The sequence below is a fragment of the Centruroides vittatus genome, unplaced genomic scaffold (genome assembly GCF_030686945.1).
Source record: "Centruroides vittatus isolate TY-2023 unplaced genomic scaffold, ASM3068694v2 contig_549, whole genome shotgun sequence".
NCBI classification, from domain to species: Eukaryota; Metazoa; Arthropoda; class Arachnida; order Scorpiones; family Buthidae; genus Centruroides; species Centruroides vittatus.
The window spans coordinates 5077410-5101244 of record NW_027122325.1 but is presented as its reverse complement, the minus strand read 5'-3'; the positions used below and the strand labels follow the sequence as shown (position 1 = coordinate 5101244).

The 23835-nt window shown below is 31.1% G+C and overlaps 2 protein-coding genes across 2 annotated transcripts in view; one reads left to right on the top strand and one right to left on the bottom strand.

Moving 5' to 3' along the window:
- The window catches only part of E(Pc) (Enhancer of Polycomb), a 126233-nt gene that overhangs the window by 23037 nt on the left and 79361 nt on the right, over positions 1-23835 (bottom strand). The window contains exons 7-10 of the mRNA XM_067274531.1: positions 14334-14414; positions 8243-8375; positions 8025-8174; positions 1474-1560 (exon numbers count right to left, since the gene is read on the bottom strand). Of these exons, the coding sequence (XP_067130632.1) occupies positions 1474-1560; positions 8025-8174; positions 8243-8375; positions 14334-14414 (451 nt within the window). The remainder of the gene's footprint in view (positions 1-1473; positions 1561-8024; positions 8175-8242; positions 8376-14333; positions 14415-23835) is intronic.
- Positions 4875-5864, top strand: LOC136978598 (uncharacterized). Its single transcript, XM_067274337.1, has one exon. It carries the CDS (start codon positions 4875-4877, stop codon positions 5862-5864), a length of 990 nt encoding a protein of 329 aa, XP_067130438.1.

The following is a 23835-nucleotide window of genomic DNA, read 5'->3' as shown; positions in this document are numbered from 1 at the left end:
AAATTTTTGAATTATTAAGATCTATTGCAGATATATCCACAATATGTTACTATTTTTGTAGTAACAAGTGAGTTCAAAATTTCAAGAAAGGCTGAACAAACATACATGGTGAGCTGCATAGACTTTTGAACCCAAGCTTTTTGAAACAACATGCATTACTCTCCTCATTGTGTATACATCTTGTGATGGATCTCACTACATCTAATGCCTTTGATTGTCAAAAATCAAATAACAGTACACTGTTTGATTCTGGTGCAGTTTGATATGGGTAATACTATTTCATAAACCATATGGTGGATGCAAATGCCACTTCACAGAGAGTACTATTGGTACAGGGCTGCATTACTGTATACTCTTTCAGTATTAGTCTCAATCTTGTATGCTAAAATATTTTTTTAACTGTTAACTTTATATAATAAAGCCGCCTTGTAATATTCAAATAACTATAACTAATAACTACAAATTAAGTTATAATTGTTGTATAGACTAAATGTGAGAAAAATGTCAGAAGTTAGTTTTAATGTTAAATTTCAAATATTTTCAACAATTTTGTATTTGATTAAGAAACTCAAGAACACTCATAACACATGCTTCTTACCTTATAATCAATTTCAGTAACCCAAATTATAGCAATTTAAATTAGAAACAAATAAACATTCTATTTTTTAATTAATAAAAAATTAAATAAATAAAAAATCAGTAAAAAATAACAACTACAATATATATATTTTATAAAGATTCAACAGAAAATTCAAAATATTAGCAGGCAGTTAGTAGATTTAGATATTTATAATTTATGACAATCTCAAACAATGACTTGCTCATTGAAATGGAATTCCACAATAAATGAGAGAGAATATAAATATATGCTCTCTTCGATTTATTGTATTCCTTCTTTCTATATTACTTCTATATTATATCTTTGGCATTTAACGTAATACAAAAGTAGAATGAGAACACAACATCTCAGTTATCTTTACTTCTTTCTACATCATTTCAAGAACTCATTTCAAAAAGAGCTATGTGGACTCCAAATCTAATTAGAGATGGATACTACTAAAATTTTCTCATTAAGTATAGAAAAGAACTTCAAATAAAAAAGATAATCTGCATATTATATAATGCAAATTTATATGAAAGAAATGCATGCAGATGATAACAACACAATATAAAGTTATATATTGAACATATATAACAACACAATATATTGAAAAGTAATGTTTAATATATCTGTATGAATGTATTTTATCAAATTGGAAATTGAAAGTATCTCAATCAGAAGTTAAATGAATATCTTCACAAAAAATCTGTTGTTATAGAAATAACTAGATACATAACTGGACACATTGAAAATCTTTGATGTAAATTCCTGAAGATCATTATAAAGCAGACAAATTTAAAACTAATCAAGCTTACATCAGACAGTAATGTATAGATGCAGAAATGAACACACAATTCAATTCAAAAACTTACTCCATGATAATCACAATACTTCTTCCTTCGAAAGGCATAAGGTCCATCTGGATCATTGTCATCTTCTGGATCAGATGGTGATGTTACCTATTAAAATTTATAGAATGCTTCAATGCATATTCTTAATAAAATAAAACAGAAATAAAATATTTATACTGTTTGAATGATTTTTATAACTAATATTATTTCTATAATATTTTACATAAATGACATTCATATTTAAGAAATATGATTCCTGATAATTATTGAGTGCTCTAAATAATTATAATAATTGAAGCGTGCAATGCCATAAGGTTGTAAATGCCATTTTTCTCAAAATTCGTTTTATTGAAGAAATGAATTTTAAATGCAATGTTTTTTCCTACAAAAAAATATTGTGGCGATTGTGGCGCTCTAAGTGGCTATATTTTGAAGATGATGTTATGTGCAAGCCATAACGTTTTAAGCGCCAAAGCGCAAGCCACGTGACTTTTGGCGCGTAAAATGTTACGGTTTACTTTTACATCATTTTGTTATTCCAATTTGTAACGCAGTGAGTTTTTTACGAGTGAAATGAATTCCTTAAAGTATGAAATACCTAAAAGAAGAAAGAAATGTGCAGAAAAATGGAAGAAGAACATTCGAAAGAAACAAAAAAATAGTGGCTTAGAGTACATTTCTCCCATATCACAGAAAGTTAATCCGAGAAAGGATCCACCAACAGGGGTAAGTAAAAGACTTAATACTTCAAAAATATAGACGTAGATTTGAGATTTGCAAGATATGGATAGTTATTGTGTCTATGCATGGGTGAACAACTTGTATATGACTGTTTCCAACAAGTTTGTCAAACTTTTTGTTTACGTTACAGGTGACATGCAAGTGTTCCTTCGCTTGCAAAAACGTAACGTTGGCTTACCGTCAGGAACTCTTCCAACAATTTTATGAACTGGCTGACTACAATAAGCAACAGAGTTATCTTCAAAGACTTGTTCATCCCCAGATGATAAAAAGGAGACGATATGGGAAGTACCACCATCCTTCTGGAAGTAGAAGGCAACACTCTTTCAGTTATCATTTGCTTCTTCCCGGTGGAAGTGAAATAAGAGTTTGTCTTAAGACTTTGTGTAATACATTCGGGGTTACTGCAAGAAGAATTCAGTTGATTAGAGAAAAGATTTTGGAAGGAAAAATGGATGCTACTGATCAAAGAGGAGGCCAGCGAAAATGTACTGAAAAGCAGTTGTGGACGGAAAAAATAATTGAGCACATTAAGAGTTTTCCAAGTGAAGAAAGTCATTATGCTCGAGCCAAAAGTACAGATAAAATGTACTTATCACCTGATCTCAATGTTAGCAGAATGTATAGAGCCTTCCTTGAGAAATATTGTCAACAGTATGCTGGGAGCAAAGCCCCAGTTACTCGACAATGGTACAATGAAATTTTCCTGACCAAATTCAATCTGTCTTTTCAAAGACCTCGCATGGACACTTGCTCAACTTGTGACCGCCTTGATGTACGAATAAAAGCTGGTGATGCATCAGCAAAAACAGAACTGGAATTACATCATTACAGAGCTGAAGTAACCACAAAAGACATGTCTGATGACACAAAAAATGCTAAAACCTCAGATTCGTATGTTATATCTTTTGACTTGCAGCAGCAAATGTATATACCACAATTAACACACACTGAAATGTATTATGCTCAACAATTGGCATGCTACAACCTTGGAATTCACGATTCAATTAAAGAGAAAGGATGCATGTGTTTGTGGAGTGAGAATTTTGGAGGAAGAGGGTCTTTGGAAATATCATCCTGTATATACCATTATATTACTACTGAGGCTGCTATTGGTGACCGAAAGAAGCTGACTTTGTGGACAGACAATTGTGTTGGTCAAAACAAAAATCAATACGTGATAGCCATGTATCTGGTGTTATTGGCCAATAATGTATTTTCAGAAATAACACATAAATACCCTGTAAAGGGTCACACATTTCTCAGCTGTGATCGAGACTTTGCTCTAATTGAAAAACGGAGGAAAAAATGCAAAGCCTACACACTAAAGGATCTTGTGGACATCATTAAAAGTGCAGGGACCAAAAACCCTTTTACCTGCATCGTATTTGAGAAATTTCATGACTTTAAATCGATTGCCCACGCATTTTTGAATACAAAAGACCTGGGAATCTCAACAGCATCCCAAATTAGACTCTCATGAAATAACTTTGGTAAAGTTATGATTGCTAAAGATGGAGGTAAAGCAGCAAGATGGTGCACTGGGCTTAATGTGCTGAAAGATGGAGTTAGCATTGATGATTTCAAAAATCTTCCACTTCCTCTTGCTCGCTCCCATTTTGGGATTCCTCAAAAGAAGAAACCTGACATTGGTAAAATGATACCATTTTTAAATCCAATAGCACAAACCTATTTCAAGGAGATGCTAGCAGAACCGGATAACTAAATGCCAGTTTATTAATAGTTAACCTGTCACTTTATTATTTGATATTTCAAAATGATATTTGGACTTCCATTAATCTTTCAAATTTGAAGTTTTTAAATACGTTTTAACTTTTATTACACTAAATTAATACCTTATTGATAAAGATTACAGCCCAGTTCAAGTCATTAATAGATTATTGTCAGTTTTTAATGTTAAAATTGATATTGAATTTGTAAATTGTGTTTAATAATTTAAATGTAAGTTTTTGGTATTCAAAACTGTTTTTCAGCTGTAGAAACATTAATTTTATGACTGCAATCGTTTTTGGCATTTACAACTTTATGCACTTGCACAATTTTGGCATTTACAACGTTATGGCTCTAACCCTGTTTTTAAACTTTTTTTGTTTCCTTACTATTATTCGTAGGTGTTTGAAATTAAACCCAATGTTTTATTCCAAACTATAAATTGTTAAAATAATTTTTCTAGCATTTGATTAAAGTTTGTTCATTAGAAAAAGTGTTTTTTCTCTCTCCTGAAAAATTTGTTTTTTGGCATTTACAACCTTATGGCATTGCACGCTTCAATTTTAAAGATATAGAAATCTTTTTCAGACAATCAAAAATGTGTCAATTTTTTTTATATTTTGAACATATAATCTGCAGTTCATTTTTCAAAACACATTATTTTTTTAAATATAACATGAACTTATAAATTATTTAAAAATTGTTGATTATACAGGGTGGACCAAAAAGAATATACGTATTTCAAACTGATATATTTAGTAAACTATCGATAGTAGCGGTGTGCTGCGGGTATTGGAGGAACGAGTGCATTGTCTAGTTTGTGTCCATGTCCACCAGATGTCAGTTGTGCTTGGTTACAATGACGTATTCACAGTTGTTGCAAAATGGCTACGCCACAGCACAAAAGCTTTTGTATTCTTGAGCTTGTGAAGTGTAATTCCGTGATTACAATGCAAAGACGTTTCCGTTTCTGGTTGAGGTACCAAATTGATCCTCCGAATGGATGGAACATTCGCAGATGGTACCGTCAGTTTGTTGACACAGGTTGTGTATGTAAAGGAAAGAGTCCTGGCCGCCCTCGTGTATCTGAAGAAAATGTCGCACGGATTCAAGCTGCTTACCAACGTAGCCCTTCAAAATCAACACGTCGTGCCAGTCGGGAATTGCAGCTGCCTAAAACAACAGTTTGGCATGTTTTGAGACGCAGGTTAGTTATGAAGCCATACAAGTTACAGCTGTTACAGGCTCTGAATAATGATGACAAACATAAACGTGTGGAATTTACTGGCCAGATTCAGGATGTTATTGACAACGATAACAATTTCTCAGAACGGATCGTGTTCAGTGATGAAGCATGTTTTCACCTTAGTGGGAAGGTGAACAAACAGAATGTTAGAATTTGGGCCCTACAGAACCCACATGCGCCAATCGAACATTGTCGAGATTCACCTAAAGTGAATGTGTTTTGTGCTATATCCTGCTCATCTGTTTACGGCCCTTTTTTCTTTGATGGAAACACGGTTAACGGTCTGCAGTATCTTCATATGTTGCAAAACTGGTTGTTTCTGAGGCTGAACAAGGACAACCTCATTTTTCAACAAGACGGGGCACCCCCTCACTGGAATCGTCAAGTTCATCAGTTTCTGAATGAAACTCTTCCGAACTGTTGGATTGGACGTCAAGGAGCTGACGATTTAGCACTTTTCAGCTGGCCTCCACGGTCACCGGATTTGACGCCGTGTGATTTCTTCCTGTGGGGTTTCATCAAGGACACCGTCTATGTTCCTCCACTACCACAGAACCTCAATGAGCTGAAGAACCGGATCTGTACTGCCATTACATCAGTGACACCGGACATGCTTAGTCGAGTATGGCAGGAATTTGAGTATCAATGTGATATTGTTCGTGTCGCTGGTGGAGGACATATTGAACACCTGTAATCTAAACTAGAGAGTTTCATAAATATGTGTCCCAAGTTCCATAGTTGTATGTCTTACAGTTTATTAAATATATCAGTTTGAAATACGTATATTCTTTTTGGTCCACCCTGTATTACCATCATCATCATCATAAAATACTATAAATATCAACAAATGAAAATAGGAACAAAATAAAATATTTAAATCTTATTTTTTATTCATCAACAATTTTTTTTCAAACTATGTTCTATGCAGAATTGCCAAAATTTATCTGTACAGTACATCACCATTATGAAGTTATATTTTAATTAATACTACATCATTACTATTCTGTGTTATTCCCGAGATATCTAAATCTAAAAATAAAGAACCAGACTGTTGGACCCGAGATATCTCGTCCCTGCATCGGAATGTTTTTTAATACTAGATGTCACTACTTGTCATATTATCATATTAGAACTAACTTTTAAAATATGGTTTTCTTCATTTTTACACTTTTTAATATGTCTATTTTGTTTGGGCAAATAATTTTGAATGATACAATATCCACAATTATTTTTTTTCTAAAATGTGTAATTTTTGTTAGGCTTACAATTGAAAAAAAGCAAGACATATGTATGGGACAAAAATTTCAGCTTGGGATAGATTAATACAAAAATTAGATTAGGAAGACAAAGCAAATGAACTGAATTGAATATCAGTTTATATATGGTATGATTATTTAATAATTTAAAATGATTAATCACTAATTTTGCTGATATAGTGATAAATATAAAATCAGAGATATTATTTTAATGCTTTATATTAAAGAGTAACTAGTATTTCTACAATATCTCATAATTATATCATTGTATCAATATAAAAATTACTACTAGCTCCTAATTTTCAAACTAGCATTTCTTTATTGTATTAATTTGATTCAAAAGTATTCAACGATATCCTTCTTTAACCAAAATTCTATGTATTGAAGCATATAATTTTTCTATAAAATATAGTTTTTCCCCTAATCTAAACATTGATGATCCATAAAAAAATAATTATTAATCATTATAGTTGTGTTAAATTATTCTTAGGCTTGTGTTCAAATAAAAAGTATGCTTAAGTTTTAATCTTCACATAAATTATTTAAAATGTAATTATAATTTCTAGCTTGAAATGATTTAAATGAAATATTTCATTGTAGAATAACATTACAAATGGCAATCATATAACAAATTTCAAAATCTAGATGAATATGCATTGCTATTATTTAACTAGAAACTAAAAAAAAGTCTAAAAAAATATTGCATGCTTAGCTGGTTTTTAAATTATAATTGTTCCTTCTCTGATTTATTAGCGAGGTTGAGGCCAAAGTTTTAAACGTGAAGATGTGTATGTTGGACATTCAGTGCCACTTTCCTGTAAGCCTGGAAGTTTGACAATGACGTTTGGATAGTCGGTGGAATCATGCTCAACATTCCAAACGCCATTGTCAAACTTCTAGGCTTACAGGAAAGCAGTGCTGAACGTCCAACATACACGTTTTCGTGTTTAAAACATCGGCCTCAACCTCATTATTAAGTTAAACTGAACTATTTTGTTTAAACACTTCCTATTATATTAATTATTTATCATATTATTTTTACTAGTTTTTAACCAACCAAAGTCTTAAACCAATGTCCCATTTTTCCACACACTCAGTATCATTTTTTTCAGATTTTAAGAACATATCTATCATGTAAAAATAGAATTGAGTGTGTATAATATAATAATGCAAGTCAATGTTAAATAAATTAAAAGGATTTTCTGATCAGAACAAATCTGGTTTAAAAATAATGTTTCTAAACAAAATTTTAATAATTCTTTACTATGCTATTAAAGAATATTGCATATATTAAAAAAGATGTAATCTGAGAAAATCTTATTTTAAATATTATGGCATTTAACATGATAATTTAGTTCTTGATAGATACAATATAAACTTTTATGATATAATAATTTATTGTACTTAAAGAAGTTGAAACTTCAATTTTGTTTGAATTAGAATAATAAACGGACTATTCGTTAATTTGGTCCAAATTTAAAATCAAAAATTGAGAATATCTTTTAAGAAATGTTATGAATTATATAATATAAAAACATCAACTTAGACCAAATGAAACTAAATTTAAATTTTACACTGAGATTGCTAAACATATTTACTAATGAAAGTCTTTCATCTTCAGAACTAATATCAGGATATCCAGAATCTACTTCAGTACGTGACACTGATTGTTGTTGTCTAAGTGATGTAGAATCTTGTTTATGCTTTCTTTTTGTATATTCTCTTTTCTTCCTCTGTGTTCCTTCATCCTAGTTGAAAAAATTAATTTAATATATTTCACATACAAAAACATTGTAATAATCAATATATTTCATACTTTATGTTTAGATACCCGTGTTTCTTGTTTCATAACTCCTTGATTATTATTTACAGGAACATAGGCTGGCTTAGTGTGTTTTATAGTTGATACTTCAGAGAGAATTTGCCCACTAAAATCTCCAGCTTGATACCTAAACAAGTATTTCCATTATATAAACATCAATACTAATAATGAGTTTATTTCAATTATTATTTAACATACAAGAAATTATGACTGAATGGAGTCATATTGAAGTGAACTCACTCAGCAATATGTAAATCAGAAAAAACCAAACACCTTAAGTTGCTGAGAAAAAATTTTAATAAATAACGTAGCAAATGTTTTCAGCCAAACCTGTTGGCCATCATCAGGCTAAACATATTCGAATGCAAACAAAATGGAACAAAAATTTAAATACAAATAAAATAACGGATGAAATATACATAATATAATAACGTAAAAAAAAGGTGTTTGGTTTTTTCTGATTTACATATTGCTGAGTGAGTTCACTTCAATATTAATATGGCGGCACCGGTGGAATATTACAAGAAATATAGGAAGATTGCGTTAAAACTTGTCAAGGCAGAATGCAAATTTGCTTTTTTGAAAGAATGTTTGAAAAGCAGGGTATTTCCGATGTCGATATTTAGAATCAGCATCCCTAAGGAATGTGCTTCATTGAAATTCAAGTTTTGTCTAATGTGCCTTCGTAAATCCATTAGAATTGCTAGGAATAAAAAGTATGGTATCTTGCATGAGCTCATCACTCTAGAGGATATTATATACAATGAAGATCCTGAAATGTTGGTAGAAATTAACCAAGGCATAGTTAAGTTAACAGATACGGTACATATGAATTTAAAGAATAAGTACATTAAGAAAATGAAATGGATCCTTAAAAAACAAGCATCAAGAGTAGCTAAGAGTAATCCTTCGACATTCATATTATGGGACCAGGTAGAAGTCCCGATTAAGATCATGGAATTTCTGAAATGGGGACCAAACTTTGTCCCTGAAAATTCAAACTCTTGGGAAACGTCAATTCAAGAAATAGAAAGAGGAATATCTGGGCTAGATTCTTTAGAAAAAGAATACCTCCGATGGAAAACTGTCATTAAAAACCAGATGGCTTGGAAAAAAGGATGTGATGCCAGTAAATACGTCAAACTTACTAAATGTTGGCTTAAAAAAATGATTTGGTCACTACTAGAGCAGACAAGAGCAAAACATTAGTCATCATGAAAAGAGAAATGTATAATAATGCTTTGGAAGAATATATTAAGAAAACCGAATGCGAGCGTGTTGACGAAAAGATTATCGATAGCATTGACAGAAGAGTTAAGAAGCTTGAAAAAGCTAAACTCACTAATTTATTACCTTTCCTCAAAAATTGTTGAAATCCTAGGCCAGGTATGCCGAGATTATTTGCGTTTGCCAAAACCCATAAAGGGGGCAAGGAAGTAAGACCCATAGTTGAAAGATGCAGAGGACCAACCTTTTTTCTTGAAAAGAGGTTACATAAGTTTCTCACCTCTCAACTCGAAAATAACATATATGTGGCACAGGATCCCAGGGATGTGGTTAATGAGATACATGATCTAATTTTAATGGAGGATGAGGTTGGAACTTTAATGGACTATGAGAGCTTATACCCCTCTATATAAATTGAGTCATGCAAGGTAGCGCTTTTAGATTTCATGCATAGCAAGAGCCCAGATTTGGCAAATTACAGTAGTGATTTGATAGAACTAGCTAACCTTATCTGCTATGAATCTTTTTTTGCCTTTAATGGCCGTCAATACAAACAAAAAAGAGAAGTCCCAATGGGAAGTCTTATGTCAGGATTGTTGTGTGAACTTGTATTGAGAAGGTTAGAAAAAAAGTGTTCTTTGTGGCATCATGAATGACATGGTATATTTTAAAAGATACGTGGACGATGTCCTGGTAATATGGAAGAATGACCAAAAGGTCGAGGAATTTATTAATAAGATCAACAACAACGATGATGGCCTCATGCTAAAGATTGAACAGACGTGTTCCTCATGGATACATTTTTTAGACATTGACATTGAATTCAAAGAAGGATATTTCGTCACTAAAGTGTATGTAAAACCGACGCATAGCCCTCCGTACATTCCATCGCGTTCTGATGATCCTTACCAATACAAAATGGCTGCTTTCCGTGCCCTCATTCACAGGGCTTTTCTCTATTGCAGTAGTGTGGTTGATAGACAAAAAGAAATCTACAGAATATCACATATTGCTAGAACCCTAGGGTACAGGGCGGATATGATAACAGCACTAATCAAAAACTACAAGGTTAACAAAACAAAAGCTCATAGAGGGGATTTCAGCAAATTCACAAAGTTCACGTACGACAGAAAGAAAGAAGCTATCATGAAGGAAATCTCAGCCCGCAAAAATTCCAAATTAATTTTCAAGAGAGCTCCCAACCTGTACAAATTATTAAGAAATGACAAAGACAACATTGATAAAGAAAGAATGGCTGGAGTGTACAAAATTCCCTATGAAAACCAAGAACTAGGCATTAATAAAAACTACATTGGGGTCACTAATAGAAACTTAGGGATTAGATTAAGGGAACACAAGTACAACATCAGCAAAAGATCTAACGCCACAATTCTATCTCAGATGGTGCAAGTTGAAGGCTCAGTAGTCAAATGGGGCAAAGCAGGCATTATTAAACCTGTACATTCACCGACTTTAGCATTAAGCGCCGAGAAAATTGAAATATTTAAGAGCAGATTGCATAATACCTGCATTAATGCCAGGGATGCTGAAGGGTTGCCTTCAGCCTGGAAGTATTTAATTAAAAGATTTGAAAGCTCTTAATTTAATACCTTGATTTTATCATCATTGCATATCTTGCATTTATTAGAATTTCATACAATTTATTAATAAATGCATATCTTGCATTTATTAGAATTTCATGTAATTTATTATTATGTAATGGCTTAATACTTATTTATTTAACCTATACATATTTCTTTGTCATTTATTATTATTATTATTATTTTTTTTTACATTATTATATGTATATTTCATCCGTTATTTTATTTGTATTTAAAGTTTTGTTCCATTTTGTTTGCATTCGAATATGTTTAGCCTGATGATGGCCAACAGGTTTGGCTGAAAACGTTTGCTACGTTATTTATTAAAATTTTTTCTCAGCAACTTAAGGTGGTTTTTTCTGAATGGAGTCATATTAAATTCATATTATGACTTTAAGGCAGTGGTTCTCAACCAGTATTATGAAAACTTGTTCCAAGTATTCAACCAAAATAAATTTTCAAGTTTTTATTTTACGTTTATATTTTATGTACTACAGCATGTTACTAAGCATAATCAACAAAACCTTTAACATCCAGTAACCAAATTTTAATGTAAAAATTTACAAATGTTTTCAATCTTAAACAAGATCTAAATCAGGACAACAAGGGTATTCTAAATTGGAATAAAAAGATTCCAATTTAGAATATCCTCACTGTGCTTAGTAATTTGATCCAGTTATTGAGAAGAAGGTAATTTTGTGTAGAATATTACTTTATTTGTAGACAATCCTATGTTTATGATTTTATTCAATAAAATGAAGTTTATTAGTTTATTGCTTCATTGTTCTGAGAGAATAGTAAACATGGAATTTCTCATCAATTTTTGAATATATATTGATACTAATACTCTCAAATATATGAATACTTGAGAACCACTGACTTAATGTCTTTCTGCCTCATTTGATGACAAGTTCAAACACATTATTATTTGTATGAAACCAGACTAAAATAAAATACAGCAGAGCATCGATTATCCGAAACAATTTGGGACTGGGGTTGTTCGGATAATCAATTTCTTGGATAACCAATTATGTATGAAAATATATATTAACCTATCCCGTGTTGAAATTTGTTCAAATCCTAGTTCATCCTTAAGTACCCTCTCATGATTGCACCAGTGCTGCCAGCTAAAACATGCACACCAACAAAAATAATATTGGAGTAGCCCAAGACATAACCAAATATTTCAATGCCACAGCACTAGTGGAAATTTAAATTTTCCGACTGGAACGCTTTTGGTTAACAAATGTTTCGGTTGATCAATATTCAGATAATCGATGCTCTACTATATATGCATTTTCAATTTTAAATTATTTAATATTAATTTGTACAAATATGAGACATTTTGTCAGATAAATATTAATCTGTTAATACTTATACATTTGTAACTTCAATTAGAATCTGATCTCTTTTCAAAAATATTTTTTGTAAATGTATCTTACTTCATTTGTTTATTATTAATCATAATAAAAATGTTCATGGAAAAAATTTGGTTAATGAAAACCATTGTGTCATACATTTGAATTAGTCAATTAATATGGCAATATTATTACTACTTTTATTGTAATTTCAATAGATGCAATGTTGCAAGGGCAGTTAGCACATGAATTTTATCCAGGATATTAAACATACTGCATGATTATTGAATTAAAAAAATATTATGAGATTGAAAGCATTACACTTGAAATATGATCAAAAAGCTTGAAAATGGAACTACAATAATATTCAGCAAACAAAACTTAATGGCTATTTAAATGAAATCCCTTCAAAACAGTCTTTGACATTATATATGAGGGGTGTTCAAAAAGTATCGGACCTTTATTTTTCCCACATAAACCAATGATGCACAGGAAGCCTCCTTCAGTGGAGATGTGGAGGGGACAGTCATGCGCAGTCCTGAATTTTTTCCCGCCCGCAGGAAACGTCAGTCGCTGGCAGTCGGCTTATGAATGAGGACATGTAGTGAGCACTCGTCGGATTCCATTAAGTTGGAAAATGACTGAACAACATGAGTAGCGATATTGCATCAAATTTTGCAAAAGCTTGGCGATACCCAAGCAGAAACCATTCACAAGATTTAACAGGCTTTCGGGGGACGATGCCATGAGCAACACACAGATAAAGGAATGGTACAACTGCTTCAAAGATGGCCACACATCAGTGGACAGCGAACCGCGTTCAGGCAGACCCTCAACAAGCTGAAATGAGACTGTCATTGAGCAAGTGCGGACTTTGGTCATGGTGGACCATCATATCACAGTCAGAGAACTTGCAAACGAGACAGGAACACATCAGTTGACAGCAAACCACGTTCAGATGGTTCGCTGTCAACTGATGCTGTCAAAATGGAATCTGACGAGTGCTCACTACATGTCCTCATTCATAAGCCGACTGCCAGCGACTGACGCTTCCTGCGGGTGGGAAAAAATTCAGGACTGTGCATGACTGTCCCCTCCACATCTCCATCGAAGGAGGCCTCCTGCATGTCATTGATTTACGCGGGAAAAATAAAGGTCCGATACTTTTTGAACAGCCCTTGTATGCTATCTATATATGGTGTACATGTATTTCAATGTTTCTGTAACTTCTGAAAGTGTTTTTGATAGGCTTCTTTTAAAATTTCTGATAGTTTGTGTTGTTGTATGATGAGTAATTTTTTCAGTAAATATGGTTTTTCAGGAAAGTTTTCAACTTTGAACAAATTACAGGAAGCTGATGAACATGGAACATTATACCAAAATGTTTCACAAAATCTCAAACAGAAAATACTGAATGTTTAAGAACGTTTTCATGACATACACATTTTCTTTTTGTTATTCAAGCAGAAATAATGCAATCACTGTAAGACTGTTATAATATTGCTGATTTATAGTTTGTCTTTGACCACTTTGAGACATACTACAAAAAAAAATGTCTTAAAAACATATTATTTATTGAGTTAAATAAAAACAAAAGAAATGTGTAATTTTAACTTTTGATTGAACTTGTTTTGCTTTTTTGTTTTGTAGAAGATGGATTTTTCTACTAAAAAGAACAGTTTTTTGTTTCCGATAGATAAATTGTGAGTAAATAGCTATACATCCACAATTCATTATACCAATAATAATGGAAGAATTTACAACAAAATCTTATGCAAATTCAGTACTTAACAGAATTATCCATTTTAAGATGCAATGGAACATAAACATGCTTTTTTTCATAAATTTATACATGCAAATATAATGCATAAATATATATTTATTTAAAACTGGACTTACCTTTTCTCAAAAATTTCTATAGTTAAATGCAGTTGCTCTCTTTTCGTCTTCTCTCTCCTTTTAACCATTTCAAGCAATGTTCTAAATATATTTTAAAAATTTATTAAAATAAAATATTTTTTTGAAAAATTAATATTTTCAAAAATAGGAACATTTTCTATTTAAATATTAGATTAGTTATTATTATATATTGTTAGTTATATTTAAATTAAATAAAAATCTTGTTTACATAAAAATATTAATTACACATTACTTTTATGGAATAGAAAATGTCATCATAGCATTAATGCTTTAAATAACATGTTTGCTGCCAGTTGATGCAATTTGCATCAACTGGCAGCAAACATGTTAAAGCACAAATTCTTAAACAGAAGTTTTAGTTTACATAATTTTTTGCTATTATCATTTAAGAATTGAAAACTTAGAATATGATGTTAAAAATAAGCTAAACAAAACGTGTTAAATTGTTACTATTCCTAATTGTTAATATGCCTAATATAATTTTTCTAGTAAAAATTTTTGCATTTGTTATATACTTGTTCCCACTACTTTGTAAATGTATAATCAGACTATAGTTTCTCTGCTTGAAATGTTTTCTCATCAATTAACAAGCATTTTCATTTTTCTATTATTTTGTTTTCAAACATTCTTAAGAATAATGTCATAAAACAAGATACATATAATAATGTTAACATATTTTTGTATATGAGGGGGAAAAATTTCTTTGTAACCAATAATAAATTTTTTGCAAACACACAGTTTTTTCCGTATTTTGAATTGCATAAGTCATCTTCATTCTTCCACCTTGTCCAATCACCCATAATAAAAGAGTTTTTCTTTGCAGAGATGATCTTTTTACAGAGGCTACACCTCTACAAAAGTACATATAACAGTTTAAAAAATATCCTGATGATAAGCCATAACATTTTAAAATAAGTAAATAAATATATATATATAATTTCAAATTAAAATGGCAGAAGATATATTTCACAATTTATAATATGAAAAAAACTAAGTTGTCTCTGCAAAGAAAAACTTTTATTCTTGGTGATTGGACAAGGTAGAAGAAAAAAGATGACTTAGTTTCTTCCATATTTTAAATTGTAAAATATACCATCTGCCATTTTAATTTGAAAACATATGCAATACCTTCATTTTTATATCTAGTCACCATTTTTTCCCACACACTTTGATATTATGAAACAAGTTTATGCCCTGTGTAAAATTCTGCCACCTGCAAGTTTAACCAATCTAACACTGCAATTTCTTTAAATCATTGAGATGCAAACCACTTTTTAAATGCAGCAAGAGGTGATAGTCACTGTGTACAAGGTCAGGACTATAAGGGTGTATGTTCAAACAGTTCCCATTTGAATCATTGAAGAATATGAACAGTGGAGGCAGCAGTATGTGTGTGTGTGTGCGAGTGCACATTGCGCGCACACACGACAATTCCTGATGTCAGAATTCCATGATGCTGGTTCTGAAAGGCTCATCTCAGTTTAGAAAGCATTTCATAAGACATCTTCACTGTGATTTGTTCTTCTTGGTTTCATAAAATCTACCAAAAGCATGCCTTTTTGGTCCCAGAAAACAGTTGCCATAATCTTTTGAGCAGACTGACTTTGATGAAACTTTTTGCCTTTGGTGAATTATGATGCCACTACATGGATTACTGTTTTGGACTTAACACTGGTGTAAGGAATCCATATTTCATTACCAGTCACAATATTGGAAAAAATAACTCTCTCTCTGGTAGAAGTCCAAAACTGCACAGGTAGATGTTATTCTGTGGTTTTTGTGTGTGCCAACATGTTTGGTACCCATCCTGCACAGAGTTTGAGACAGCCTAAAGTTTCAATAACAATCTCATCTGTGACACATGTGGAAAGTCTATGGCAAAAGCACTAATTGTGAAGTGCCAATTTTCTCATACTTTGGCATTCACACACTCAACAAGGTTATCAGTCAGAACACTATGCCAACCACTCTACTTTTCATTGCGAACATTTATATAACCTTTCTTAAACTTACAATACCACTTTCTTACTTTTTCCTTCACCTACAGAAATCTGTAGGCTTACAAATTTCACACAATTCAGTGAATTGAATTTCAGAAGAAGAATGACCTTTAACTTGCAGAAATTGAATCACAGATCATACTTCACAACTGGTGGAATGTTGATTTTCACAGCCATCGTTATGCACCGTAATAGAAAAACAACCAACAGCAGACTGGGTAAAAGTATAGCCACTAAAATCCTAGAGTACTAGTTGATGCTACTGTGAAAGCATGATCAAACCTCTATCGCCAGTCAGTTTTTATAACCACTTGGTCCTTTTTTAGAATATACCTCATATACTAATATTATCATACTGTGGTTACATATATATACTTCATTAGCAAATTAATCAAGTAAACAATAAATAATAGCAAAGTGTAAATGCTGATTATATTTATAATTATAATTTCTAAAACATAAATTTAATGATCTATTTAATAAGTATTAACATAGAGTAATGTATTATTTTTGAATAAAAATAATACATTACTCTGTATGATGATAAAATTAAAAAACAAAAATGTATAATTTTAATAATGTGACAGATAAAAATATTTTTTAAAATAAATGTTGATAAATTATAAATTGAATATGTATTACTACTACTGAAATATAATAAAAAATCAAAATTCTGATTTTGAGACTATCCCATGAAAAATATTGGATCTAAAATCAAAGGATTTGTTCACTAAAACAGGACATGTATTTGCTCCTGTATTTTTTTTAATACATTTAATATATTTAGTTATGAACATTAACTTTAATCTGTTAAAAAAGATTAAGAAAAATTATCATCATCTTTTTATATTTACCAAAGTTCGGTATTTATTTAAATTATATTAAATTCATAGGACACTTAAGGATGTCAAGAATGGATATGTGGTATTTTAAAGGATTTTTAAGAGAAGAGTATATGCCTCAAACATTGAAACTGTCAAAAAGTATTAAAAAGGTAATGCAAAGTCATGATGTCAAAAAACATTGAAAAAGGTATAATAAAATCAGTTATTAGATATAAACTTAAGAAAATAAAATTAATAAGAATGAAGTTTAAAAAATTCAATTTAAAAATAAATAATTTTCAGATAGAAGAATAAAACAAAACACATACAAAATAAATAAAAAAACAAAAGTTGAAAAGATTATTTGAATATCCTTCAAAAAAAAAAAAGAAAGATACACAAGAAAATAATATAATCTTAAATAAAATGAAATAAATATTCCATTACAGGTAAAGAAAATAAAAAGGACAAAATTTTTGTAATCCAATAAATAAACTGGCAATGGAAGTAGTAACAGAAAAAAATTATTTCAAGATATTAAAGGCATAAATCAAGATAAGTTTTTAATATTTTTATTTATTAAATTGTTTTAAGTAGGTTAAAACAATGATTAAAAGGTGAGATGTATATACAATATAAAAATAAAAAATATGATTATTTAGATGAAAAAATAGTTAATAAGGCATGTCCAAAATGAAGGGAGAGAAAAATTCAAAGTGCTGTAGATTTCAAATAAAATGTTGTTATGACAAAATTATCACTTTTATGGAACATACAAGTTATATTTTCTTTAGAAATTCAATTACAGTGGTGCCTCATATAACGTACTTAATCCGTTTCAGGTGCACGTCTGTTAAGTGAAATGTCCGTTACACAAAATGCATTTTCCCATAGAAATACATGTTAAAACATCTAATTCGTTCCGTAGCATAAATTAACCATACTGCATCATTACAAAAATGAACATGGGGTACGTTCTTTTATTCCTCCGTGTAACTCTGTGCGAGTGACATCCGTTTAAAAATTCCTGCAGAATGCATTCCTAAATTCTGGTGGGAGTGCGCGCTGTCAAATGGCAAAAACGGCCGCTTGTAGCAGAAGTTTACAATGGAAAGCAACATGGCGTCCTCCATGGCTCAGATAGTTTTGTTTCTGGGTCCATTATTTGGTTTTATAAATGAAAATTTAGAAATTGTGAAAGCGTGAATTAGTGCACACGGTGATGTAAGTGTCTTTACGAATTTTTTTCGAATGGTAGCCGGCATTCTAATTTTTTTCGTGGCTATTTTGAATGCTCTTTCAACAAATAATCCATTTTATGGTTAAATTTTACAATTGGGACCCTTCTTTTGCCTTTAAAAGCTCATATTTTAGAATTATAGATTCCTCCATCACGATACTATTGATAGTGCGGGCGCTGCCATCTTTCTTCTTCACCATCATTCCTAAATGCCTACAAACAGCAGCACACTCCCGTAGTAGCGGAAACACAGAGCAACCGCTATTAAAGAACGCACCACATCCACAGAGCAATCATCAATTATGCCGGAAAGTCCGTTGTTTGCAGCCACTCCATTGCTTGAGTCACGTAATGATCAAACAGAAAGTCTGTTGTTCGCAGCGTCCGTTATTCGAGGCGTACGTTATACAAGGCACCACTGTAATTGCATTTAACACCCTTATATGCTATTTCTCAAAATTTTCTTGCAGCTTTGTCCATCACAGCTTTTCTGGATTCCTTTGACACCTTATTGCTGATATTTTGTGTCAAATTTGTAGAAATCCTCTCAAATTTTTTAGTTGCAACTTTTGTTTTCCATATTCTCTTTTGCAGAATGCCCAAAATCTTTCAATACCTCTTGTTTGCAGGATGTTTGGAGTATTTTTCATCTTCTGTACATAATCAATGTTTTCTTCTTTTAAGATATTGGTGCCTTTTCTTGCATAATGGGCTGTTTCCATGTCTGACCAGAAGAAAACATCATCCCTCTTGTAATGTTGATCTATGAAAGATAAAAGAATGCATTCAAGGAAGGCTTATAAATAAATATCACTTGTAATAGTGCCTTCAGAAATGTAGGGTTTAGATACATTGCAAAATCGGTCCATTGCTTGCCAAATGAGGTACTGTTTGTAGAATTTTGCTTGAGATTTGACCATTTCATTCAGGTCATCTGTATAATAATACTTCTTGCTTGGTACATCTGGAAACATACATTTCATCATCAATAATGAGGATTTTCTCCGAAGATTTTTTGTACACTCTGTGACATTCTGACTTCTCTTGAATTTCTTGATTGCCAGAATACTTGGGTACATATTTTACAGCATGTACCCAAGTATTCTGTGTCTTGATCCCCTACTTCTTTGTTTTAATATAGGATATCGTAGACCTCGGGATTTTCAATTTCTGGACCGCAGCTCTTACGAACATTGACGGGTACTTATGAAACAATGAAACAAAGTAAAAGCTTTGTTTTCATAGTTTTTTGTCTTTAATGTCCCTGAATACCTAGTTTGAAGCTTGTAACCCTCAATTCCATTCTTGTTATAACATTCAATGACATGATAAATGCTTGTCCTTCTCACTTCTTCCAAAAAGTGATGAACCATTGCTTTACGTAAGATTTGTAATATGAAATTATGCAGTTTGCTAGACTTGCCTTTTCAGTTCTGAACATTTTCATAGAGATAAAGCTTGCAACACCTTCTGCACAACAAGACTTTTTCTCATGTATACATATACATATCAAAACAAGAATGCACTTGCAGATGTTTTAAAGTTCTAAGATGAGATTTGATTGTCTCTCTTCACTTTGGACACACCTTAACATTAACATTAACAGATAATGACTTATTGATAATTCAAACAGATAAAACAAAACAATTAGTGTTGGTTGCTAATAAGCGGTTAAAACAGAAGAAATAAGTTATAGAAACTGGAAACTGGAAACTAGAGAGAGATAAAAAAGAAGCCAACAAAAAATATTAAAAAGAAGCTGAAAATGAAGATTACAGAACTTTATAAAAAGGAGATTATATGAGAAAATGAGAAAAGTAAGATTTTGGACATTAATATTAGAATATCAATTTTAAAATTAAGTGAAACACAAAATAGGAGATAAAGTGCAGCCTTCAATGGATAGTAAATTCAGTTGTTTATATAATCTAGGAAAATATTTAAAAATTAATGTACTAAATAGACTAGAATATTTAGAATATAGTATACAAAATACAGACATGTTAATTAATAAATTAAGTAAGATATTAATAACAAAAAAATTGGAACTTATAGGATTAGATATTAGTTCTATGTATCCATGAATAACAAGAGAAATGATTTATGAAACATTAAAAAAAAGAATGGGAAATGGAATTAGTCAAATTTGTATTTGATAGCAACTACTTCCAAGATAACAAAGGGAAATTCTATATTCAGACATACAGAATTAACATGGGCAGAGTAATTTGTCCAAAGCCAGCTGAAATAGTTATGAAACCAATTGATAAAGAAATAAATAAAATTACAGGCATTATTCATTATTCCCATTATGTACAGTACATGATATATTAATATTATATGATAATGAAGTAATTAAAGACATAGAAATATTAGCAGAAAAACAAATAAAATAACTAGTCATATTAAATTTGAACTGAAAAAAAATTAATAAATCAATAAATTATTTGGATATTAACATAAGAAGACAAAATAATAATTTAATATTTAAAGCATATAAAAAAAGAATGTAATATAGGAAAAGATATAAATTATTATTCACATTATCTTAATTATATTAAAAAAATAACTTTAACAAAACTAAAGAAAATTTATTGTCATACATCTTTGAACCAAGACAGAAAAAAAAAAAAAATGTTAAACATAGTTATAAGAAATATTTACTTAATGATTATCCTCAAAAAATGGCATAGGGAAAAAATAGATATCTATTATGTAAGAAAAAAAAATTGAATAAAGATAAATTTTATAAATTTCCATACATTATAAAAATGTTTGAAGAACAAAAAATAAAAATTTTAACAAGTAAGACAGCAATTACAGTAGAACCTCGATTATCTGGATTGTTCAAAATAAACAAAAATTTTACGAATTTGCTGATTTGCACTTGGCGAATTGCTACTCTGTTTACGTACGTGATGGAACACAACTTTTTTTGTTCCAACGTCTCACCCGGCACAGTGGTAGTAGATTTTTTAATACATTTGCATCATAATAAAAATATAACTTGACATACATATTTATAAATAATCTATATTCAAATTACATCATTTCTACGGCCAAGGGTGGCGTAAGGCATGGGTAACGTGGGCCACTGCCTATGGCCTCGCACCTCAAAGGTTTATCCATTACTTAAAAGCCGTGAACGCGACGAAAAAATTTTACTTGTCATAAAACGATAAATAGTTTGCATTTTCGTGAATAAAAATTTAACAGTTTCAACTGCTTTTTATTTTATAAAATCTGTCTTCTTGCGCCACCAGAGGGCCTGGCAAAATGTACCTTGCCCAGTGTTTAGATGTCGCCATGAAGTGGTTTGAGAGCCAAGAAGAGTGTAACTCAGGACAACTTATATGTCTTATAAGTATTTGCGATTTAGCAGCTTCAAAAAGACAGCTAGCTTTAAACAAAAATCGATAATTGAATTTCTTAATAAAAAATAATTTAATATTGAAGCTATATGTAAATCTAGACAAATAAAAATTATTTATACTGTATGTACGTACTGTACACGTCTTTCACTGTCAATTATTATTTTTTCGAATATCTGGATTTTTCCTTATCCGAGCTACCTTTATCCCCAATTAGTCCGGATAATCGAGGTTCTACTGTAGTACCTATGAAACAATGTAAAAGCTTTGTTTTCATTGTTTTTTGTCTTTAATGTCCCTGAATACCTAGTTTGAAGCTTGTAACCCTCAATTCCATTCTTGTTATGACATGATAAATGCTTGTCCTTCTCACTTCTTCCAAAAAGACATCAATTAGTACTTATAAAACAATGAAACATAGTAAAAGCTTTGTTTTCATTGTTTTTTGTCTTTAATGTCATCACAACAAACTAATATTAACCAACAAACTAAAATTTACAGGTAAAAAAAAAAAAAAAAAAAAAAAAAAAAACAAATTCAGCAGGTGTAATGTATGAATTAAAGTGTAATCTTAATAATAATATAGGAATTGATATAGGAGAAAAAGGTAGACAACTTAAGACTACAGTAAAAGAACATTTAACAGCATTAAGACTATAACACCATTGGTCACTTTAAATAGAACTAGGAATTGCAATTGCTGGATCTCTCATTCAGCAATCCAGCTGGATCCAGCGCATTCTTTGGCCTGCTGGATCCAGCACCAGGTGTTGGATCTAGCACTGTGGATCTGCAAATACTCAATTAACTTTCTAAATAATGCCGCAAAAGTCTACGTTGTCCCGTTGCCATTTTGCTACATGCGCTATCGCTCGGCAACGAAAGGGACGTTGCCGTTCAGTGTGACACGTGTTACACCCCCTCTCTACACCGCACCTCCCGCCCTTTTGCCTCTGCTGATCTAATTGCCAGTTGACTTCGTGCTCTTGCTAAATAAAGTGTCTTCGCACTAAATAAAATAAGTAACTCCTCTCCTAGTCCTGATGCATAATTCTAATTTACGATCGGTTGATGTCAATGAATCACGTGACGGAACGATTTATGATTATTTCATGACCCTGGAATCAACTAATGTAGAGGCAGAAAGGGCCTTCTCCGCAGCAGGATATATATGCAGTTCATTAAGAAGTAGGTTGGGAGACAACACCATCAATACCATTTGTTTCTTGAGATCCTACTTCCAGAAAAGTCAAAAAAATAACAGAAGTGATTGATTTAATTTTATTTAATCCTTTAAAATACTTTATTCAAGACAAAACTAATATTTTATAACTTCTACTCTAATTCTATTAAGTTAGAGTTTTTAACTTTTATTCTATAAGTGGTTAGTGGGCTAGGCAAGGCAATTTTATTGTGAAAATTAGTGAGAAACTGAGACTACTTAGTCAGTTAAATAGTTAATTAAATTAATGAATATTAGTATCTTAGATATATGATGATATGAATGTATGTGATTCATGATTGTGATAATAATAACTAACTACTAGACTACTACTAATTACTTACTGACTACTTTACTAACAAAAATAACTAAATTAGTTATAAATAACTACAGACTGATATGTAGAGCCCATATAAGAAAACTGGTAAGACTGATAGCCACTTAGCCACTGATTATCCGTCCTTACATTATTATAATATATTAATATAAATTAATTAGTAGAATTACCTTTGCTATTATTTAACTTAAAGATTACATTATAATTATAATCTAACTAAACATTTAAAGTTAATTATCTCTATCTCAAGTGTTAAACCGAACCAAAGTTAAGTTTACTACCTAAATGTGTAAGAAGTTTTACTGATTTATACTGACCAATTTAAATTATAAAAGTTTCTTAAGTATTTTTTAAAAAATGTTTTATTTCTTTTTAAAAAAAACCATAAATTGCTGGATAAATAGAGAGATAACACTTTATTGCACCAAAAATACACCTGCGCTGGATCCAGCTGGAATGATGTTGGTCCAGCAAAAATCCAGCAGGA